Below are 23,894 nucleotides of genomic sequence, written 5' to 3' on the forward strand. Positions count from 1 at the left end.
TCCTTATGGGTCCCTTCCAACTCGGGATATTCTATGATTCTATGATTCAATTTACTCTGCTTTGCATATAACTAGAGGAGGTCTAGCTTGTGGGAAAGGGGAGCTCCATGTCAGTTCTCTGCTAGTTTCATCAGATACATTTTTTATTACTGTGATTAGTTTAGAGAAAAAAAAAAAAAAAGTTTTCAATTGTTATTTTCAGATTTGGCCAGCAAGTGTGTTTCCTTGTATCCTCTTATTCCTATCGTGCCTTTGCCTCTACCAAATATTAACAAAAAACCCCTCTTGCTTCTTTGTGCCCTGCATTTCATTCACTTTTTAAAATGTCACATTTTCCTTTTCACACATTTTTTGATAAAGAGCTGAGAATAGTCGTAGAAATATAAAATCCCATCATTGATCTCAATCTAAAAATAATTTTAATTTAGACAGATATGTTGTATCCTATTGGCACAACACTATTCTGTGTTGTGGTGATCCAAGAAATGCTGCTTTTATTATCTCAGAGTCACATACCCTCTGCCTGCAGAGTCACATACCCTCTGCCTGCTTGCTTTTATGCGTTCAACCAATGCATCTTGCACTTCCTACTCCTCTGCCCTTATTCTGCAAATGAGGCCTCTGAGTCATTTACACTTCATTTTCCATTCATGCCCCGTAGGTTTAAATCCAGTTGATAGTGTGTACAGAAACAGGTACATTGAGCCCTTCTGAACATGGAATGAAGCTGTAGCACCTACATGCTGCACACTAATTATTAACAGCTTCTAGAATAAGGCTGTGTGTAAGCAGCCCAGTTTTCCAGTCTAGTGCTTCCCTTCAGTCAAAGCTTTCCTAATACTTATTTTTTTATGATATCAGTAAATGAAATCATAATTAAAACATGAGCAGATCAACAGTGCCTTTAGATTTTCAGGTGTAATCTCTTAATCCTGTACTAATATTATACACTGGTCATTTTTTCAAATCCTCTGTTTAACATGTCTGGGCTACTCCTTAATTTGCCCAAAGATTAGCTTTGGTAAACCAGCCTGTGAGTGTTTCATGGTAGTCAGCTGATTTCCTTTTCAATTTGTCTTTTACATGATTTATTGCTTGTGAAGAGAGCCTAATTAATTTTAATGGACTGCTAGTATGCGTCTATTGGAATATTGACATTTTATCACTAATTAGCCTGTATTCCTTATCTCATTATGCCGTTAGCTGGCATTGTATTACTTTACCTTATAGGATTAGGAAATGCTTCTTCCTTTGTTTTTCAACATATCTGTTTTTAATTAGAATGTTTTTTGTTTTTTTTTTTTTTTCTTTGTTAGTTTTTAAATAGGAGTTTATATATTGAAAGTATGCAGGTCATGGAAATGTATGCTTATATACTAGGAAGCTGTAATCATTTTATATATCCTTCTCTCTTTTTCTCCACCTATATTTTTTCCAAAATGCATCCCACAAGTTGACAAATACAGCTCCATATGTAAGTTTGCATTCAAGCTAGAATTGCCTTCTTTATTCCAAACCATTCTGCCACAAGAAACTTTGAGTGATTTTTATCTATAATATCTTGCTAAACTGCAGTGCCCAATTTCTTCATTATGAAACACTGCTGCAGGACAGACCCCTCTCTTCTCATCATGAGTATCTTTAGGCATCAGAATAGTGACTGTGTAGCATAATGCAGCATTAAAAGATGTGTGGGGCTGTTATGGGAAGCTTAAGCCTGGGCAGTGGCCTCACAGATACCTCTGTGAAGTATCACAGAGCTGTTGTAGGGTTATTGTCTGGAAAAGAGGTTGTTGGCATTGGGTATAATTGTTCAAAGAAAACTGCTTGCAATTACACATTCTGAACAATCTCCTTGGCAAGTAGCTGAAGTTTCATCTATTTACTAGTGTTTATTTATCCGTAGAGCTTTCCTTTGCATAATTCAGACTTGAACTACAATCTGAAGATTGCGCAGTATTTCATTAATAAAGGTCAGAGCATAAAGAAAATCAACACTGAAACGTCTGTTTAGAGTAGTAAAAGTGAGGTTGGGCTACATAGAAATTTGGAAAAGAAACATAAATCCAAATGGATTTCTGCAGCAGTCATAACAGCACAGATATCAATACAATTAGACTATTTTACATAGACACTATCCAATATTTAAAGTCCAGACGCAAATCATAATTTTGCACTCTCTCCATAGCATACAGTATCTTGCATTTATATGGAGAGTTTTGCACACAGTGTGATGCTAATTAATGAGGTGGCATACCTATTCAGATTTTCTCTAAATTTTCAGTTAAGTATTACTGATGAAATTGTAGAGAACATGAATCTATATAAAAAAATATTCTGTTATTGGTATGAGTATTTGGTACATATTGGTAGACTTGTTCACCAAGAATATTATTTATGGACTACATGATTATTTGGCACAACAGTTTGTAAAAAATACATGATATAAATTGACAGGTTGTACTCTTGTTTACATTAGAAATATATGGTATTTCAGTGATAGAAGGAACAACTCTGATGTATGATGATGGAACCAAACAAGAATAATAAAACATTTATTAGTGCTTACTCCTTTAAAACAACACTGATTTATATATATATATATGTATATAAATTTTAATAGATTTGATTAATGGGCTGTCTTGAAAGGTATCTGAGATACAGGCATATTGTTTGCTTTTGTTGTTTCAGGGGCCTATAACCTCTTCCAGAGTTGCACAGAGAACAGATGAGATTAAGCTTAAGATCTGTCCCCATTCATTAAGATTCACCAGAAGATGTCTATGCCTTTTAACTTTATACAGCCCTTAATTTTACCCCTGTTGATGACCACTTTAGTTGATGTATGGTCGCATCTGCCCTACAAATATACTGGGAAGAAGAGAGAAGTGTACATGTACAGTGATGTCATGGCATCACTGTGGTTTCCAGAGGGACTGGGAAGTCTAAATTTTCCCCCTGGAATCACAGATCTGTGAACTGTTGGGTGAATATAAGGTTTTCATACTGAGCATGGAAATCTTTAAAGTTCCTCTCCCATGAACAGATACTTAGTTTCATTGATCATTGCATATTGTATTATACTCAGTTGCTGCTGAGACCTTCAAAAGATAGGAATATGTTAAATTTTGCCCTGGAAAGGTACACAGTATAGTTCTTTTCAGAGTAAGTGATAACCACTGCAGATGCATTGAAAAATTGTACAAGTTATTAACATAACCTCAAAAGTTACCCTACTGAACTAGAAGAAAGGTTTTCATATGAATTTATGAATGTATTTAATAACCTGTAGTACTAATGATTTGATTTTTACTAGACTTCTAATTAGCCCTATGCAGATTGTAGTGATAAAGAGAAATTAGCTTTATGTAAAAAATACCATTACTCTATAGTTTTTTTTAGAATAATCTGCTTCATAATGTATGTTATTCTCATGATGATTTAACAACTTGTCTTAGATGCATTAGATGTGGAAACAACAGCAGCAAAGATGGCAGCATAAACATCATGCTCTACTACCTGCCCTGTGCTAAAGAAGTTAAAGAGAATGTGGGAGGAAGAAACACTTTGTTGAGAGTGCTGAGACTGACAGCCATGAACGTGATGAAATCTTATGAAATCAACAGCATGCAGAATATGTATTCACCAATTATGATGACAGGGTTTCACTGAAAGGTGGACCCGCTACCATTACACCCAAACCGAGCTGTTAGGACAGGCTTCTGTTTCCAAGTGATCAAGAGAATCATGTATAGCTTTAAATAGATAATGAAAGTTAGTCAAATCCAGCAGCTCTTCTAATGCAGCTTAATCTTTTCCCCTATCAGTACAGAGTTTGAACTGTGAAATACTTTTTTGACTCTGCTTTTTTCCCATTATTCTCATCTGACTTCAAAATATTTTGTAGCCTCTTTTTGCCTGGGAAGGCACACAGTCTTGGTCTTAGAGCTTGGCCAAGGTCCCCATATTCTCAATATCACACATATAATACACGTGCTACTGTGAGCTAATAAATTCTCAGAAATACCTATAGGGGAGGGTGTTTTATTTGTGAGTACAATGCAGGATTTTTTTTTTAATATTTTGTGTATAGCTGACCAGCTTCATTTCTAACAGGGTGGCATGACAGCACGTGTTTCATTTGTTTGTCCTTAAGCTTGGACACTGTGATCTTTTATATAGGCTGAGAAAAGGAAGGGATATTGCTTCTGCCTCATACCATAACAGGGTCACTTGGAAACTTGGAATGGTAAAGTTTTGCAAATCTGAGAAAAAAATAAAAAGTCTGGTAGCCCCCAGCAGAAATGACTCAAGGAAACCCTTTTTTTTTTTTTTTTTTTTTTTTTTTTTTTTTTTTTGTGGAGGGGGGAGGTTAATTCTCATTTAGTAAAAGCCTTTGAGAATTACCAATAGGAAAATATCTAGGCAAATCCAAAGCTGTAGCTGATCTGAATGTCTCATCATAGATGTGGCTTGAAGACAATTACCATTTTACTGAATTTGTTCCTATACTATCACACAAGCAACCACATGGAATCCTGTTAACAATTTTTTCAAATTTCAAAACCTTGTTGTTTGTTAAAAAGCTACTACTATATTAATAATTAGTTAAAATCAACTTATTTTTGTACCAGCACTGTAATTTCTGTTTTCTGTTTTAAAAAAAAAAAAAAAAAAAAAAAAGGAAAGAAGGAAGGAAGGAAGGAAAAAAGAAGCTCTTTAGCTCTTTCTACACCTCCTTTGATTTGAAATTGTCTTTTAAGAGTGTGGAAAGCCGTAATTAAATGTGGTATTCTGGGTCAGGTCTTCTCTTTAGAGCTTATCAGCATTTTCTTCTGGGTATGCCTGACTTGTCATGCTCAGGAATTGCATACATCTTACTCTTTAATGTCTGTATTACTTTGTTCAGAGGCACTGTGATCAATTAGCACAACCAATTATTTGCTATCCTTTTGTTTCCAGCTCAGATACTTAGGGAAGAAATTCTTGTTAATAATGTTCAAGATGCCTTTTATACTGTTCTATTTCATCCTATTTTTAACATTTTTGGTTTTCAGCATCAGTTCGTTTCTCCAGCTTCCCTTTTAATGGCAGTATCTTGCAGCTTTGTGTCAACAACACATTTTAGCAGCATGCTTCTGTGCAGAGGTCATTACTACAAATACTAAATGAGATACTCGTCTCATGAATGATTCCTAAGGGAAACCACTTGTCACTTTTCTCTAGCTTAAAAATTCAATTTTCTATGCATCTTCACCACCCATTTAGTCAGAGGTTGCCACCTTTGTATTTGTGTATCCATCCTCCTCTTGTCTGGCTTTTTGCAGATCATTGCTGCAAAAGTTTCACAATACTCCTCAAATGAGTGAGAAGTTGTGCTGATGTCTTAGCAAAATATTTATTACTCAGAATTCATCTTTTCATGCAGCTGCAGATTCTATTCCTATCAACGTATTTTTAGCGCACCCATCACCAAAGTCTAAGAAATCCATGGCAAGCAGAAAAATATGTATATTTACATAAAGCCCACTCAGAGGACTGCTGCACTTAAATGCTGCAAATTTTTCCTTCATGTATATAATTTTGCAAAGCAGTTAAGGATTCTTCATGCTTAAATGCTTAAGGAAACTAAGACATTATTTATATTAATTCTTGCATAAAACAGCAAGAAAAGTCAATGAAATCTTGGAATATTTAGAGCAGCAACGCTTGTTTATGCAAAGCCATGACACATAAACTCATATTTATTTTACGATCAGTTAAAATAAGTTCATTCGAAGAACACTTTAATAAAACACTAAGGCACAATAAATCGAGTTAAAAGGTTAGGGCCTATCTTGTATTCTTAAGCTCCATGACAAAACTGGTTAGTACAATTTTACAGCCCGGAGAATAATGCTGCCACTGTTTTCTGTGCAGTTGCAGCTGAGAAACAGCTTTTTCCCCCCTTTGCTTCATGACATTTTCTTTTTGTTTATTAAAAATAGAAAAGGACAGCTGCATACTTAGATTTGCATTAACTTCATAAATTGTTAATCCTGAAAAGACATGCTGCTCACAGAGGGGGTTTAGTTTAATGCTGTGGACTCCCATTCACTGACTAGCACTATTTCTTATGTCTGAAATTGTGCATATCAGGCAATATTTGCTTCTGTATAAACTGAGCCAATTCTCAGGGTGTCTCTTGATGCAAGTAAGAGCTTTATTTTTGTTTTGGAAAAGAGGGCTCTCACATCAATCTACTTTGTCCTGACAACCAGGCTTGGACAAGGGTTAAGGAATCAAGCTGGCACATATACTACCATATAGTACCTTATACTGCCATACACCACCATATACTACTATTTCTAAGCCTCTTTAACTCATTTACGTCCCAGCCATAAGGTTTTCCTTTCATTTTGGCTAAACTGAGATACTGAATACAATTAGTAAAGACTTTATTAAAGAAATATGAAGGAGGAAAACATGACTGGAAATTTTCCAAATTTTTCATTGCTTACATGACAGATGACAAGAGAGAAGCATTCAATCAAATGAAATGTTTTGCAAACATCTCTAAGCTATGCTCCAGTTACAGAAAAACTGAAAACCACATTAAAAAAAAAAAAAAAAAAAAAAAAAAGAAGAAGATTTAAATATATATGCTGGAACTTAGACAACTCCAAAATTGTTGTCCTGAGAAACCTGACTCAGCTATTGTTTCACTGTGCAATCTATAGCAGAGTTTTCTGTTTTCCAGGCTTTTAGCTTTCGATGTCTGTGTTCCTGGACCGCCTACTGAGATTGTTCCACAAGGCAGAAAATAATTCATCATCTAAAAATGATGAATCCTTTCCTAGTAGCTATGCTTAAAAACATATCTAAATACACAAACAATAAAAATGAACTGCAAGAGCAATACAATAATTCCAATCCTAGCAGTGCTGGTTGATGATGACTATGAATGCATTTGTGAGTTTTTTGAAACAGAAGTTTCAGAAGGTGTTAAGTTCCTCCAGGTCCAACTATAACATTGCTGAATATAACACTGTGTCTCTTTTGCATATATTCAGGTTGATGTATGATAATAAATGAGATGTTGTCAGTGAACTCATGTTCTGTTTTAAGTTTGGTGAAAGACAAAAGCACCTCCTTCAGCATTGCTGAAATGAAGTTATATTTACAGTACTGCAACTCAGATCAGCATCTGATTCATGCTATCAAAAATGTATCTCTATGAATGTGCCAGAACTGAAATTCTCATTACTGAGCAAACAATAGCAGTAGGAAGCAAAGGATATGATGATTGTAAAATAATTGCCTGCCTCCACCTGCTGAGGAAAAAAAGTGTCATATTTTATATTATATAATGTCTTACCATTAGTAGCAATGTATTTCTATATCTATATTTTTAGTACTGCATTATCTATGTCTACATTATCCATAGATACTGCATAATCCATAAATACTCTTATTCTAATTACTTTACCATGCATTGTAAAACAGTCCATATTCTTTGCCCCTTTCTTTGTTTTAGTCTTTCACATAAAGACTTTAAATAGCTTCAGAAATATATAATAAAATAATAATCTGTAGAACTTTTGTTTCAGTTGTGTTACAGACATAGGGAGATATAGGAGGATATATATATATGGTTGTGTTCAGAAAAATCTGCTGAAATATTTTTTCAGTGAAAAATAAGGGTTTCATCAGAAGCTGAAACATTTGAGGCACATGGATTTAAATGAATTTATTCCTTGCTTGGGGCCCCCCCCCCCCCCCCAAAAAAAAAGAGAGAGAAAAGAAAAACAGATAATTTCCAAGGTATTGGAAGTTAATTCAATAATCATTTACTTTTTTACTTATGTGGATTTCATCTTTAATATATATATTGTATATATATTATATATAAATGCAACTTACTGAAATGACAAAAATTGTCTTAAAACAAGGGACAAAAAAAAAAAAAAAGGCAAAAATCACAAAAACACACATCCTGAGCAAGAGAAGAAGCAAATTTGTTCTAGTCCGTCATATACTTAAAAAATGTAAAACCTCCACTATGACTTGGATATTACAAATATATTTTGCCAAGAATCTTCACCCTCATAATCATAATAAGGGGAAAGAAATTTAAGAAATGTGGAAGAAGTCCTTGTAGAAATAAAAAGACAGAACTACTTCCTGTTCTGAAATTGGTTCCTCTTTTGTTGTTTTTGTTTTAAATACATTCTCTTTCAAGGGAAACCTCAACATTTTTGTTCTATTAAAAAAAGTTCCTACCAGTGTTCATCTCACATCTGTGACCTTGTCTGGAATACAGGCAGCTCTGAAGCTCTGCCATTCATACATACTAAGGATAACATGAAAGCTAGTTTTTCAGCATGTAAGTTACAGTATTTTGTGTGAAAAATGCAGGACTCCATAATGGCACATTTTTCTTCCTCTTTTCCAAATTTCTTTGCACTTTCTTTAAAAGGAAGTAAGGAACAATGTCATAAACTGTTGACTGATGAGTGAAAATCAAAGTCAATTAGAAGCAGCAAGAAGAACCATCGTTAAGATCACTGGATCTTCATTCATCTTTTCCATTAAGGACAAAGTAGTTGCCTCATTTGGTTTCCTAAATTTGTCAAACCACAGTCATACCATGGAATACCACTCATTAGCAGAGCAGGAACCAAGTAAGAATGAAAAAGGGGGATATCCTCTATAGTCTCAAGAAATAAACCTGTTACTGAGTTTATGATCTTGATTTTACTTTCTCTTTGCCCAAGCTGTACTTTATTGTGTAACCCATCTCAGTGAGATTTCTTCTGGTTTAATATTATGAGTATCCAGTTATCATACAATATTTTCAGCAGTAGATCTTGAAAACATTTTCAGAAGAGACCACCCACATTTAACAGATGGAGAAACTCAGGCACCAAGGCAGGGGCACACTGACGTTCATAATGACATTGAAAAGCAGAAGAAAATAACATTTTGAGACAAAACCAATTTGTTCAGTGTAAATGTCTTGTTGCATTTGAAAGCTCAATGTACAGCTGATTAGGAAAGATATGCTCTCATTGGTAAAACTTGGTTAAATGAAGCTAGCATTTGAGGCAATCAGATGAGTAATATTAAGAGAAACAAGATTTTGGAAGCAAAACAAGTCCTGAGGCCGATGAAGAGAGGAGTATTTTGATCTTGGGTTCCTTTTTGGGGAATAGAGTGAGAAGAAAAGTAACATGTAGGCCTTTCCTTAATTAATCACCACACAGATAGCACTTGGAAATCTGAGTTACTAAAGTTACATCATACACCCCTGACAGTCCTTATGCATATAGTCTTTTGTCATCTCTGGATTGTGACAGAAAATAAGCACCACCTCAGCTGTTGTCAAAAGCAGATTTCAGTTTGAGATGCTGTTGGAAACTTCCAAATGCAGAACCACGACTTATTCTAGGCTCTTTTTGTCACCTGGAAGGTAACAAATGAGTCTTGTATTCTGAAAGACTAAATATTCCCAAACCTTATGGTCATTAGAAGAAAGAAGTGTTTTCATATCAGCTGCCTCTTATCTTCTTCTGAATCTTAATGTTTATGTTTTTGTGTTTTTGTACAGCTAAGATATTATAGCTCTTAGATGAATGCAATGAAGATGCCAATTAATACAAAATGAGATTATATTCATTATGAATGATTACTTGCTAAGATGCATCGAATGCAGCTATTGTAACCCAGTAACTTTTTGGTGATAATATTCCTAAGTAATTATTCCATCTGCTGGCCAATCCTCTGTTGAGCCTGTCCAAGACAGAAAAATAAAATAAAAGTAAATTAGTTTAGACTTAATGAAATTCTAGTATAAAAATTATTGACTTATCATTGGTCACACTGAGGCAGAACTGTTAGTGATAATCAGAGTGAGGCTGTAATTTTCTATGAAATGTTTTTCCTATTAGGTAGGAAAAATGAAAATTATGCTAAAATTAAAATTGCTCAGGTTTGTTTGGCAGATGAAATCTGAAGTGATAACTTTCAATAGTATTTTCAACTGTCCCAAAATGACATTAAATATATTTTTCTTTTCTGCTCTTACTGTTTTTGTTGTTACTGCTTTTAAGTCAAATATTATTCAAATAATTTACTGGAATTGCTGTAAAATGTATAAATGAATGTGTATCTCTCTGAAATTCTCATATTTATTCTTGTAGTTTCTTTGTTTGTCTGTTTTGCCTCTATTAGGGCTAAATTAGATAACTGACTAATAGTATCTATATTTCTGCACTAATAAGACAAGTTTTGTGAATCTCTCAAGATTTGGTATGTTTCATAAAATCCAAAATTCTAACAATAATGAAAGAAATTATAGTCTTTTGGACTCATTTTGTATTCAGTTTGCAGGATAGTGGAAAAATCAGTGCATGTTTTATTATTTAACATTTTTATTATTTAAGATCTTTTCAAATATAGTTAATATTTCAAGAAAGAATGAGCTTAAATAAACACATTTCAGTCTGAGATGGGCATAATTTATTCATGCAACTGTGTTAAGTGATTAAATATCTCACTTATGCATATTTATTGTGTCTCCTGATAAGGTATCTGAAACTTTGGAAATAAGGGGAGGATGAATTCCTCCTACCTATCCTAATCTTAGTTTCCTCTGGGCTGGGAACCAGTGTCTTTTTAACTTGGTCAGGGGTGGAAATGTTACCTGTAAGTACAAGTAGACAAGTAAGTACAATTAGACACAACTGTATTGTAACTTACAATTGTTGTAACTTACAGTTATTGTACTTACAATTGTAAGTACAATTAGACACAACTAGATGTCACCTTGCAGCAAATATTTTTGGTGAGGGATTTTAGCAATAAATAAATATTTCAGGCAAGATCTCTCTGCTTTACAAATTTGTGCCTTGTGTTGCATACGAAAGCTAAGTAGAATCAGAAGTATATGTAGTATCTGCAGGACCGATCTTAAGAGCCTAAAAGTGCTGAGAACAGGTCTGGTGTAATTTAGCTGTTGATTACTGCTGCAAGAAGAAGGGAGGACTACATTAGGAAGACCTAGGGTGGTGCAAGAAAGCACTTTAGGAGAGTATTGTAAGAAGCGTTGAAGAAATCATGGAACAGCTAACCAGCACTGGCCTGCTCCGTTGGCCTACATAGCTGCATAACAGAGGACACAGAAAAATCTTCTGGCAAATGGTATTTTCTACCTTACCGAAATAAATTAAATTCAGATAGACTGAAGAAGCAGGTTCTTGTGATAGGGTGAAAGCTGATTATAGGCACTTTCGTGTATATTAACAGCAACATGGATTTTTAGACTTAAATGAGCTTGCTTAGAAACATGAATAATTAATTATACTTTTAAGAAGTGGTCTTTATTTTCCTCCTCTTCCATCCAAACTTTAAGTATGTAACTGTGGAAAACATACCTTTATCTCCTTACAGAGCATGTGCTCTGTGCTATTAATAATATTTTTTTAAAAAAGAAGTTTGTTGTTTTGACCCGTTTCTCAGTCTGTACATTAAATTTCTCAGTTTTACATCAAAGGTGGGTTTGTCCTCACATTCCAGGCCTTTGGTTAACTATCTTCACCTAGCCCCTCATATTTCCTGTTGTAATTGTAACTCATGGCTCCAACCAGACCATGGTGACTTTATCTATTGCTTACATTCATGTCATTGCTGATACTGCTTCTTACTTGAGGATAAAATTCCTCTTAAATCTGGACTGCTATTGTTTTATTCTCCTTCAAAATCCTTCTTAAAACTCTCTGTTTCTATGCTGCTCATATAAGTCTTGACAAAAGATTAGACAGCTGGAGGTCTGAGACGAGCAGCCTATCATGCTGACCTAAACTGCATTTTTTTTGGTACTTTCCCATCTGTCTCTTCCCATCTGTTGTTTCTTGTCATGTTCTTAGATTTTAAACTGTTTAGGGGCAAAGGTCATCTATTAATTAATGCTGATGCAGCCTAACTACATTGTGCACAATGCAAGTGATTAATAGAGCATATAGTTTGCAATTGCAAGAGGAATAAATTTATTATTAATACTAGCTACATCTTTAATAAAAGCAAATCCATTTTGGGTCTTCGTTTTTACTTCTTGTATCAGATTAAATTACAACATATTTAGGTTAGTTCAAGATATATAACGCTGCACTTATCTTCACATATTATCCAAGAAGTGCAAGAAAAACAAAGGTTCATATATTGCTGTTAGGAATATGTTTTGAATTTTTAAATGTGATCAGTGTACTCCTGTCCCTTAAATGCTTTTGCTTCTGTGTTGTCACAAATGTAGTTTGCTCTTCTGCAAGTACTCAGGATTTCTGTTAAGAATTTCACATTGCCTTTACTGCACTGCAGTTGTGATCTGTGTAGTTTCACTGTTTCCCAAAGAGAATTTATTCAATGAATTCAGCCTTCAGTCTTTGTATCTGTTTGTGGGTTTATGTGATATAGTCATAATATTTTGGTTGAGTAAGTGTAGATATGTAATATTTTTAGATACAAATCATTTGCAAACTCTTTTTGTTTTTGCACAGGAGAAAATATGGAGTGAATTCAATAGTCAACAACTTTTATTTTACTTAAATATATACCAGATAAATAAGATTGTTTTTCTGCATGTTTTCACATCTTCTGTAGTTATTAGAGTGAATGCTTTGAATGTTCCATAAGGCTGATCTAGGAATTTGTATCTAAAGATAGTGTGCCATTATCAGCATGTGCTTTACATAGTTTAGGATGTGTTGCCTCGTTAATTTCATATTACTTTATTTTCCATGTACCAGCCATTAATGATAAAACAGATGAATGGCATTGTTATTACTGAAATGTTAGTCTGAAATGTATTTCAAAGCTTGTACATAGAAGTAAGAGAGATTTCATTGATGGTCATCACTGTTACTTAGGGAAAGCTTTCAACAAACATTTCTGGTCCTTTCACAGAATTCTTGAAGATTGACACATCCCAAGAACCTGGAAGGAAAGGCATAAAACTATACAAATATTATCTGAGTATATTCTGAATTGCCACTCTGTTAGTTCTTCAACTCTTAGGAAAATTCACTGTGGACTCTTAAACTGTTCATTTAATTCTCAACTAGCTGTCAGTAATCAAAATTAAAATACAGACTTGTTTTGAGTGTGTATTTATCATTATTTTGTACTTGAATACTGCCTATAGTGCTATCATTAGTATCATGTAAGCCTGCCAAAATTGCTGGTGTCTAAACTATTTCTTTAATGAGACACTTTTTTTTTCAAGCCAACGCGTGGTATTTTGGCAACTTTCTGCTAGTGTGTTTTATACACATTCTGTAAATTCACATTAACATTAATTTATTTTGCATGCCAGTAGGAAAGAAACCTGTGAAACTGAAAGAGATGGAAGGAAGAAGTGGAGATAACACATTTTTACCTAAAGTGATTGACAATGTAATTGACAGAGCAAAAAAATGTGAGATGATACCAGACAAACTGGAAATAAAATTGTGGAGGAAAATGTTTGTTTTATTGTCTGAGATTATGGATTATGTCCCTTTTTTCTTTTTTCTGCCCATGCTGTCCTTCACAAAGAGAAGAGTTCTTACCAATGTAAGAGTTGTGAATGAATTTACGTTAAAAGAAAATATCAAAACAAAGATTCCTGATATCGTCTTAATCCCTCTCCTTCAGTCCTGAAATAATTTTTGAGCTTCTGTGGGTGTAGCAGTGTTTTTGGAAGTGACAGAATCCCTGAAGTCCCACTGAAATAAGATTGTGTTTGGTAGATCTTATTGGAGTGGGTATTTTTTACATTCCAAGTATATTTTTATTGAAAGTAAACTACATGTTGATGAGGACATTATTAAGTCAATATATTGACTGTATGTATGTGTAGCAAAAAGACAAGTTATAGTTTCATGTATGTTTCAAGTTGCCATAAGCCTTCTCTGAAAAGTGCAATCCCTTCCCTTGTATTCTTTCCTGTCCCTTTGGTGCCTTTTGTTCTGGCACAAGCATTTGTGTGGCCACACAGGGAGCCGCATCTGACAGCTGAGAAGTTAAAACTAATTTAGGAAAAACAAAATGTGAGTCGTTCAAAAAGGATTGCTACTTATCTTGGTGGAAAGGGATTCAACTTCATGTTGTCTAAAGCTCTGATTAGGGCTTTGCCAAACACAGATTCAGTGGCTAAAAGACTATTTCACAGTTGAGCAGATGCCCAACCAATATCAATATTTACAAAGCAGAAGGCAGCAGCCAGCAATGCAGTTGATGACAGACTGAAATTCCTCATTAGGTTATCCTTAAATATGTTCTGAGAAGAAAGGGGAAGGGAGTGAGGAAGGTGAATGATAAGTTGCCACAAGTATCTGGCAAACTCAGAGATCCAAGGAAAGCACAGGGGTCTAAAAATCCTTCCCCAGCCCAAGAGCTCTTTTCTCTGAATGCAGCCTAAGGATACAGGATACGAAAGAGAATAGTGAGTCTATAAACACACAGGTTAAACAGTAATTTATAGTTTGTCCTATGAATCTTGGGAGGGAGATGCATCTAGGGTTTGTTTCTGCAATATGAAGATGGAATGATTGTCTTTGTCACTCTGCCACTCTGCCACCATAAAGCTTTTGCAAGTGCATTGTCTACTTTTTTTTTTTTTTTTTTTTTTTTTTTTTGTTCTTGTAATTTAAGCCTGTGGTAGAAGTATTTTCAAGAAAATAGTTAAAACAGAACAACCTATAGACATCTGGATCCTTGAAACTGGGATTTTATTGTAGTATCTAGACCAGTGTCCTGGTGTTGAAAGAACTGAGAAGACACTTTTCCTTTTAGCTTTAAGAGGGAAATGGAAGCTTGGGATTTGCATTAAGTAATTTTCTTCCAGTGATCAATGGTAACAAGATAAGCTTTCTGTCAGCATCAGCTAGGGGAAAGAAGCAATTAAGTCTTAAGGGAGTTTATAAGAACTACATGATAAAATGTCCTGCTTTTGATACTGTTCTCCTCACTCCTTTTTGTGGTCAATTGAGAATATCACCCTAGATAACTTTTATTAAATTTCAGATCAATAAATTAATAATTTGTAGATGATTTGGTATAGTTTAATATCAATTAACTATTTTTTTAAGGAATGAGATTGATCTTTTTTGTGAAAACTAATAAACATTTCTCATGGACAGAACAAAAGATTTTAGTTCTTAACGCTGCTAGCCACTGAAAAATAATCAAAAAGAGGCAGATAATATTAGCACATAGAGCTGAATGCAAACCTACTTGACAGTTTGGAAATGAATGACAAGGTTGTTTACCAGAAGTTGCTGAGATATTTCTGAAATACAATCAGTTTGGTCTGTTCACTGTTGGTATGGTATTAAGGTATGGAAGATGACTGGTTTCTATGATTTTTTTATTATTATTTTTATTTTTTATATATACCAATGCACTCATTTCTAAGTTGTCCTTAAGTATCAAATTTATCTTAAGTAAGGTTTCAGATTTGGGTCCAAGAAATGACATTTCTCGTTACATCTTCACAATTTTCAGATTAATATATTTTAAAATAATTATAATTGTCGACTCTTCATTAGTTTTACTGGAATGCAACAAATTGTATCAGAATTTCTCTGACTCTCTCCTATATTTATATACTGTTCTGCTTACCCAGTCAGAACCCAGTCAGAAAACTAATAAATGGAAAGAGTATGGTTTTGTTATTTGTTCAGAACAAGATTAGGTTGAAGTATCTAATGAATTCAAGTTGGGCATCAGAGTGCTTATTGCATATCTTCAGTCATTCCAAATAACAAATATAGTTCCCTCTATATGAGTTAATCTCTTTACATTGCGAATAATGTTAATATTTAAAATATAGCTTTACTGGAAGTAAACAAAGAAATTTTCAATAAATAAATGATGTTTAACTCATTCTACTACACCTTTTCTAGAAGTTAATTTAACATCAGGTGGTAGTAAATGTGACAGAAAAAATATTTTTGTGTTGTTGTGTTGTTTTGTTTTGTTTTTCTTTTGAGACAGAGCACTTATCACTTACAGGCATGTGGTACTAATCTGAAAGATGGATTGGTTCATTCCCTTCAAGTACCACATTCACACACCACCAAGTTTAACACTATTAAAGGGTAATTTCTCCTGTGAGAGCTATGCCCAGTACAGACAAAATCTCTACATTTAAACTTTTCATGGCAGGTAAGGGGATTTAAATAAAATGCTTCGTCAAATGTGCAATTACACACATATTCTTCCTATTGAAATATCCACGTATTCAAACAACAAGTAAACATTGCTAAAAATCCTAATGCTCTGAAACATTAACAGTAAGACTTAAGTGTACAGTTCCCACTTTGAAATTTTGTGTTGGAATCAAAGTGTGTGAGATGTATCCTGAACATGTGAGTAGAGGACAGGAAAAAAATATGGTGAAATTTGTATTTCCTATTAAGTTCTGAATGTAGTAAAATGTATCAGAAAAATCAAGGAATATATTTTTCCTTCATCTGTCATAATTGCCATGATATAAATATATATGTATATATATTTATAATTTTTTTCATTATTTCTTTAGTTTACTACAATGATTCATTGAATACCCTATTATTTATTATAGTTTCTGTATATTAGCAAAGGTGATATTTAAGGCTCTGGTGAGGTTTTCTTTAGAGCATGGTAGTTTCACATGTTCCTGCACTAGTATTTGGGGCCAAAAGTATTATCTGCAATAATTTTGCTTGTTTTCAACTAAAGATAAACTTTCCAGGGATATCAGTAAAAATATACTTTTTGAATAAAGTACTGAAATGTTATAAGAATATATCTTTCTAAATCTTTTTTTTTTTTTTTTTTTATACATTCACACTACAATGAATACTCTTTCTTTTGAAATAATTTTTTTATAACTTAAGGTCACAGATTATGTTGTCTCTGACTTGAATTGGGTCAACATTTTAGTCTAAAACATTTATTATTATTATTATTTTTAATGGCTGCAGTTTTGGAACCAGATTCACAGATCAGAATCAGCTTGTTAGTGAAGCCAAACCAATCTGCATACCCTAAAGACATGAACCTGAAGCTTTGCCAGATCAAAGGTCATATTTGCAAAACTGTTTTGTTAAGATGTGAGTAACCTAAGTGCTATTCTTCATGTTAAGGAAGCTATGCTGTAATTCACAAGACCTTTCTGTGTCAGTCTCATCTGCAAGCTGACTTGCTTGGCTTTCTTAGGTCACATAAAATTTAGGTTCTGCTCCCAGTATTGAAGTTGTTTTTTCAACAGTATTGGCTTTTTATGCAAGAGTTCAGGGCTTAAAGCATTAATAAATCAAAGCCTCCCAGATACTAATTCTCTCTGGTGCCTGAGGGAAGTTAACTCACATCTTCCAAATGTATATATTACCCTGAAGGCACCGGAGTAATTGAAGGTGAAGGGAACATTCTCTTCAGCTTATTGAAGCTATTCTACTTTGCATTGACTAAAGCCAAGCCTCAGCTGGGTCAATCCTCCTTCTGAAAAATACTTCACTATTTTATACTAAGCATTCTTTGGATCTGGCTTTCAATCCAAAAACCGGTTTGAAATTTTGTTCCAGAGACACAAGCTGAAAACTGAGTATTTACTTCTTTCTTTCTTTCTTTATTTGCTTTTTAATTATTTTACTTGCAATTAAAACAAACAAACAAACAACAACAAAAAAAAAACACCACAACATAAATATTTCTTTTTCTGGCCATAGAGCAGTTGATTTAGCTTGATTTTGTTGTGCATTTCAGAGGACCGAGTGCAGTGGTCCTTTTGTAAACTTCTTTGCCATCAAGCACAGTTCTTCAGAAAGTGTATGTTCACAGAAGAGATTTCAATAAGATGATATAGCACAGAACCTACAGTTGCTAGTTTTAATCTACAACTCTGCTGGTAAGAGGCAAGCTGAATCTCATGCTGGTCTCAAGGAATTAGCTGGATTTTCTCCTGTCAGTGGAAATATCATTAATATACCACAGATTACTGTAGAATCATAGAACGGCTTGGGTTAGAAGGGACCTTAAAGGCCATCTAGTTCCTACTCTCCTACCATGGGCAGGGATGCCACCTCTAGATCAGGTTGCCCATGACATCATCCAAGCTGGCCTTGAAATCCTCCAGGGATGAGGCATCCACAGCTTCTCAGGGCGACCTGTTCCAGTGCCTCACCACCCTCTGAGTGAAGAATTTTCTGCTAACATCTAACTCTCCCCTCTTTTAGTATAAAACTATTCCCCCTTGTCCTATCATTATCCACCTGAGCAAAAAGTTGCTCTCCATCTTTTTAAGCCCCCTTACTGAAAGGCTGCAGTGAGGTCACCCTGGTGCCTTCCTTTCTTCACACTGAACATCCCCAGGTCTCTCAACCTTTCTTCACAGGAGACGTGAAGAAAGATCCGTGCCTCTGATGATCTTTATGGCCCACCCTTGGACCCACTCTAAGGGGTCCACATCCTTCTTGTGCTGGGGGCACCAAATCTAGATGCAGTATTCCAAGTGAGGCCTCGCAGGGGCAGAGTATGTGTCCTTGTGATTGGAAACTAGATATTGGTGTTAATTATATTATTGAAAATCAGAGTAACAATACAAACCACAGATATATCGGGTTTATAAAGCTATCTTGTTATAGCTCTTTAAAAAAAAAAAAAAAAAAAAAAAGTCTTTTTAAAAAATAAAGGTGCAATTAGACCAAAAAAAAAAAAATCCCTTTATCATGGAAGTATCATACTAAGTACTCACTCAGAAGTCTGTTAATGAAAATCTTCTCACAGTAATCATAACCTGTCATAAAAATTCACAGGTGACTTTTCTCTAAGCTTTTAGCTTAGTGCAATACTTTGAATGTTGGTAAAAAGTAATAAAAAAGGTAGATATACAAGATAGAAGATCCATCATAATATGAGATTTGATGAGTTTGTTGTTGTTGATGTTGTTGTTTTACAATAGATTATTAAATATAGTTAATTTTACTTAGATTTTTAAGAATAAATCATAAAACAATAGGATTTGTGTAATAATGTAATTTGAGAAACTAAGTAGAAGAAAATTTCGTTCAGGATTATTATCAAAGCTGTGTACCAGACTGAAATTCTATGTAGCTATACAAAATGATGAGATAAAAGTCTGCATGTCATGCAAAATCATATGCAAATCACATACTACCAATATTCTCATATTGGACCAAAATGCAGTGACTCACTTCTAGCTTCCTTTAATTTGGAGAACCAGCAGCAGGTAAGAGGTCCTGGAAAGGGCAGGAAAGGAGGGACAGGAAAGGGTGAAGGCTGGAAGTCAGTGAAGCTTTTTAGTTACATGCACAGTAGAGCAAATATAATTTCTCTGAGTTTCTGTTCTATAGACCTATTCTGTACTTGTGGAAAATAAATATTTCCAGGTAGACTGACTGGTATGAACATCTTTAGCAATATTTTGGAAGGACTGAGAAGGTGTAGTGGAGCCAGCACACCATGACACAGTCCCAGTCACAAATGAGGGCAATAAGGACTTGCTTTCTGAAACAGAGAGATATCTAAATTTATCTGATAATCCCTATTTTGAAAATAAAACAAATTTCTTCGGAGGACCCTTTATTGTGTATTTATAAATTCTTTGGGGGTTTCAGCAGGTCTAAAATACTGTGAAAAAAAAACATGCTCATCCAGCAGGACTTTTGCTTCTGTTAATAACGCGCTATTGAGAAAGAAGTGCAGGAGCATATAAATAATTCTTTCTGAGGGAGTATCTGTTAATTTTTAAAAGGAGAGTTGTGAGAGAAACCTGTGTATAGATTAAATTCATTGTGAATTTAGCCAATTCAGGGCCCTGATCCAAATAAACATTTACATACGTGATAATATCAGGCACTTGGATAACCTTGTAGCTGTAAAATTGATTTATTATATATATATATATATATATATATATATATTCTTGGAAGTATGTATGTGTGTTTCAATACTTTTTTTGAATTATATCCTTAGTCCAGTGCAGGTTTGAGCCCTGGAGAAACAAGGAATAGCAATAAAGAAGTAATAGACCAACTAGACATAATATCCTGATTCACGTGGTTACAGCAAAAAAAAAAAAATGGTCAGGAAAGACAGAGTTGAAGTCTACAGGGTGTTGCTAACACTAAACTAATTTCTCAGTCTCAGACTGTTGTTACATTTGAAGAAGCTATGATTGTAAACTAGACATTGGTGTTAATTATGTTATTGAAAATCACAGTAACAATACTGAAAACATTATCTGATTAACTGCTCAGTTTTATAATCACATGCTGCACAGGCAGAGTAATTCCATGATGTCAGCTGACTGTCAACATTTAGCATATTCATACAGTGGTTTTGAGGTATGAAATGACATGCCAGATACAATAATAGAAGGCAGACATGTAAATCTATTTAAGAGGGTGAACATGTTTCTGGAAGAGAAAGAGAAGGGAAATTTCTGCAGCCGTGCACTAAATATTTTCTAATAAAGAAGTAGAAAATCAGTTGTGATTTCCATTGTGAATAATGTAAGTAGAAGCCCTGATAGATTGTTTTCTCTTCTCTGGATCTTGATTGTTCATGGATTTCTCCAGGTGGACTACAGAAATGTGGCACAGTATCTTGGGATGCTGTCTTAAACAAAAGAAAAGCAGATTGTTGAGTGCTGCTTTGTTAGTTTATTATATATTTGTTTTTGTGTTTTTTCTTTGTTTTGTTTTCCCCTGCATCTCATAAAATACTGCCATGTTCTTAGATTCCTTTGAATCATAGAACTGCACTGTCAAAAAGACTCTAGAGTGTTTGTATTGCTCCTGCATTCTTTATAATTGTAATTATATTTCTAATTTGTAATTCTGAAAAACAGAATAATAAGTGACTCAAAAATCTCCTTGCAACTCTGTCCCACTAACTCAGGGTTGTGCTGTCATACCCAGAGTTTTGGTCCAAGCAAAGACAGTAGCTGATGCTTGTGGTGTTTGGGTAAACTGTAAGGATAAGCTAGGTTTGATAAGACATTTAGATGCTGTTTGGACTCTGTCAGGGTTCCTAGCAGACACACAACTGTCACTGAAATACTGCTCTTCATTTTCATTTAGATGTTTAAACATCTTTGCTCTGATCTGAAGCCTGTTGACCTCTGTACATATTTCTGTGAGCTTTAGATAGTATCCCAAACTGACATCATGATGTTTATATGATGTCAGCATAACATCATTTCACAGCTGGAGTTTTGAAATAAGTTTTTGGAAATGAAAATACTTGTGCAGATTTAGCGACAACCATCTTAACATTCATAATTCTGCTCAAGACTTCAAAGCAAAAATAATATCTGGAGAGAATAAAGCCTTGAACCCATTTTCAGTCGCATGAAGCACTGAGCAGTTCTTGCTGATAGGCCATCAGCTTGCTCTCTCTGATGCTACAGAGTGCTTCATTGCTGATAACTTCATAGCCTCCTTTTCCTTGCCAGCTTGTGCAGTAAGAGATGTACAACCTAATCCTGAACATGCACTGAGGCAAATCTGGAATAACAACTGACAGTAGGAGGGAAGTTAAATCAGTATATGGCAAAAATAACTAAATAACAAAACTACTAAATAGCAATAAAAAGCCTAAAGACTGTCAGTACAGAGCGATCTCTCTTACTCCGGGATTAATACTCTTTGGGAGACTGGGGCTTCTGCATAGCTGACATCTGTAGGGCATGGCTTCAGTGGACTGTTCTGAAAAGATGAATTAGTTTCAAAAAATGAAAATAAAAATTTAAAAATCAATGCCCTTGGAATATTTTTCTTTAAGCAAAGGAAAGAGAGTTTTCCTAATACTACAAAATCTAATTTCTCATAATAAACTTCTTTGGGATGTAATGGCAAAAAAGCTCTTTCAAACTTGCCTGCAGGGATTTCTGATGCAGATAATCTGTGAGAATTATGCACATATCATTGCCTGGATTCTTCCTAGGCAGGCATTGAATTCTCACTGAAAACATTTTTAGGTGTGAGGATATTGACAACTGAACACACATGTAGGACCAGAACTAGAAGTCACATACCACTCTGACATAATTCTTTTGACTAAAAGGAAATACCTCCATTTTGTCTCAGCTGAGACCCCGCGTCGTGTTTTTCTAAATGATAGCTGATCAGTTTTCTGTGTAATCCAATGCATATTTAATAATTTTTCTTTCCTGCCTTGTATTAGGGCCACCACAGAGAACTGTTTCCCCCAAACAAGACCATGAGGACAGGAAGCACGACAAAGTCTTGGACAAGGGTAGTGAAAGTGGGACTTCCTGTAACGAGTTGTCCACCTCGAGTTGTGACAGCCACTCAGAAGCAAGCACTCCTCAAGAAAATGCTTCTAGCACTCAGCAGTCCACAGCTCACCAGCCAAATACTCTGACTTTGGATCGTCCATCTAAGAAGGCCCCAGTGCAGTGGATGCCACCGCCAGACAAACGCAGGAACAGTGAACTCTTTCAAACTCTCATTAGCAAGTCCAGAGAAACAAATCTTTCCAAAAAGAAAGTGTGTGAGAAGCTGAGTGTTGAGGAAGAAATGAGAAAATGCATCCAAGATTTTAAAAAAATCCACATTCCAGATTACTTTCCAGAGCGCAAACGTCCCTGGCAGTCTGAACTCTTACAGAAATATGGGTTATAGTACTCAATTCTTTCATTACATATCTCTGGGGCATTTGATGTTTAATAAGTTGCCACTAACTTACTGATGTCCTCCTCCTGGCCAACTCTGCCACCAGAGCTATTCCTGCTGCTTATTTCCTTCTGTGAACAGTGGATGTTGGATAGTACATGGTTTCTTTAAAAATATATATAAAAAGATAGAAACTTAAAAATACAAAAAAGTATCTCATCTAAACCACCTCATAATAGCAAAGAAAAATGTGCATGGTGAAGAAAGATGGTTTTCGAACTGTAGTCAGTTGAGCTTCATTATCATTTTGGAATTTATCAAATAAAAATCTCAATCATCAGTTAATGCCTCGTTTTATGTCACAAATAAAAATGACTCAGACTTGCTATGGATGAAGAGAAACAGGGTTGAAAATTTGATTGAACTGGTTTCAGAACTAACTCCCAATGTTCTTTCAATGTTAATGCAATAAAGCAAATACCTATTTTGCATGAGCACAATGTTACAAATAAATCACACAAGAACAAGAGGTTGTCTGTTGCTTGGAGAATTATTTGTTTGATACCAAGCCTATAAACGTAAAACGTCTAAGGGATTGAATTTGCTTTGTTCTGGGTCTGTGATTTTTTTGTGTGTACAGTGTTCTGTATGTAAGGATGGTGTAAATATGCCTTATACTGTTTTATTATTGCACCAACAACGTTCATCTATTAGTGCTTGTCAGGATTATTTCTGTGAAATGCAAACTTATGACAGATTGTGAAAACTGGTTTGATGGTCTGAAAGTTTCTGTTATGTTAGTAGCTAAAATTGGAGAAAAATAAAAAAAGACTTTAATGTATTTATTAAAAGAACCATCTGGTAGATTTTCTTGGCTATCATTATCTCCTCTCCCTTTTTAAGATACTCAAGCAAGTTGTTTTTGTTTTGTTTTGTTTAATGTTTTCATAACTACTTTGCTAAAAAAAAAAAAAAAAAAAGCCAAACAAAAAAAAACATGTTTCAGGAGTGGGTGAACAATGTTTAGTGCAGTGCCATTTAATCAGAACAACAATACAGACTCCAGAAGGAAGAGCTATGCTAGGCTGCAGGGGGGAAATGAACTAAAACACTGAGTGTTTTCACTAGCAGAACTGAAAGCAGTCCAAACTTGACAAGTCCACAAAAATCATCTTAGAAACAGAGGATTTAAAGTATCACAGAAAATTTACACATTTACAAAATAAAGTTTTCTGT

At 34.6% G+C, this 23,894-nt stretch overlaps 1 protein-coding gene and 1 long non-coding RNA gene across 2 annotated transcripts in view; both read left to right on the forward strand.

The window, feature by feature from the left end:
- The window catches only part of KCTD8 (potassium channel tetramerization domain containing 8), an 85,858-nt gene extending 62,334 nt beyond the window's left edge, over window positions 1–23,524 (forward strand). Inside the window, exon 2 of the mRNA XM_035325200.1 lies at window positions 22,207–23,524. Coding sequence (XP_035181091.1) covers window positions 22,207–22,667 — 461 coding nt within the window. The 3' untranslated portion in view covers window positions 22,668–23,524. The remainder of the gene's footprint in view (window positions 1–22,206) is intronic.
- On the forward strand, window positions 3,334–22,200 carry LOC118166350. Its single transcript, XR_004750461.1, has 3 exons — window positions 3,334–3,344; window positions 8,371–8,382; window positions 21,819–22,200. It is a non-coding gene; the product is annotated as an uncharacterized LOC118166350 (long non-coding RNA).
- Window positions 23,525–23,894: the final 370 nt, after the last annotated feature.

The sequence above is a fragment of the Oxyura jamaicensis genome, chromosome 4 (assembly GCF_011077185.1).
Source record: "Oxyura jamaicensis isolate SHBP4307 breed ruddy duck chromosome 4, BPBGC_Ojam_1.0, whole genome shotgun sequence".
NCBI lineage: Eukaryota > Metazoa > Chordata > Aves > Anseriformes > Anatidae > Oxyura > Oxyura jamaicensis.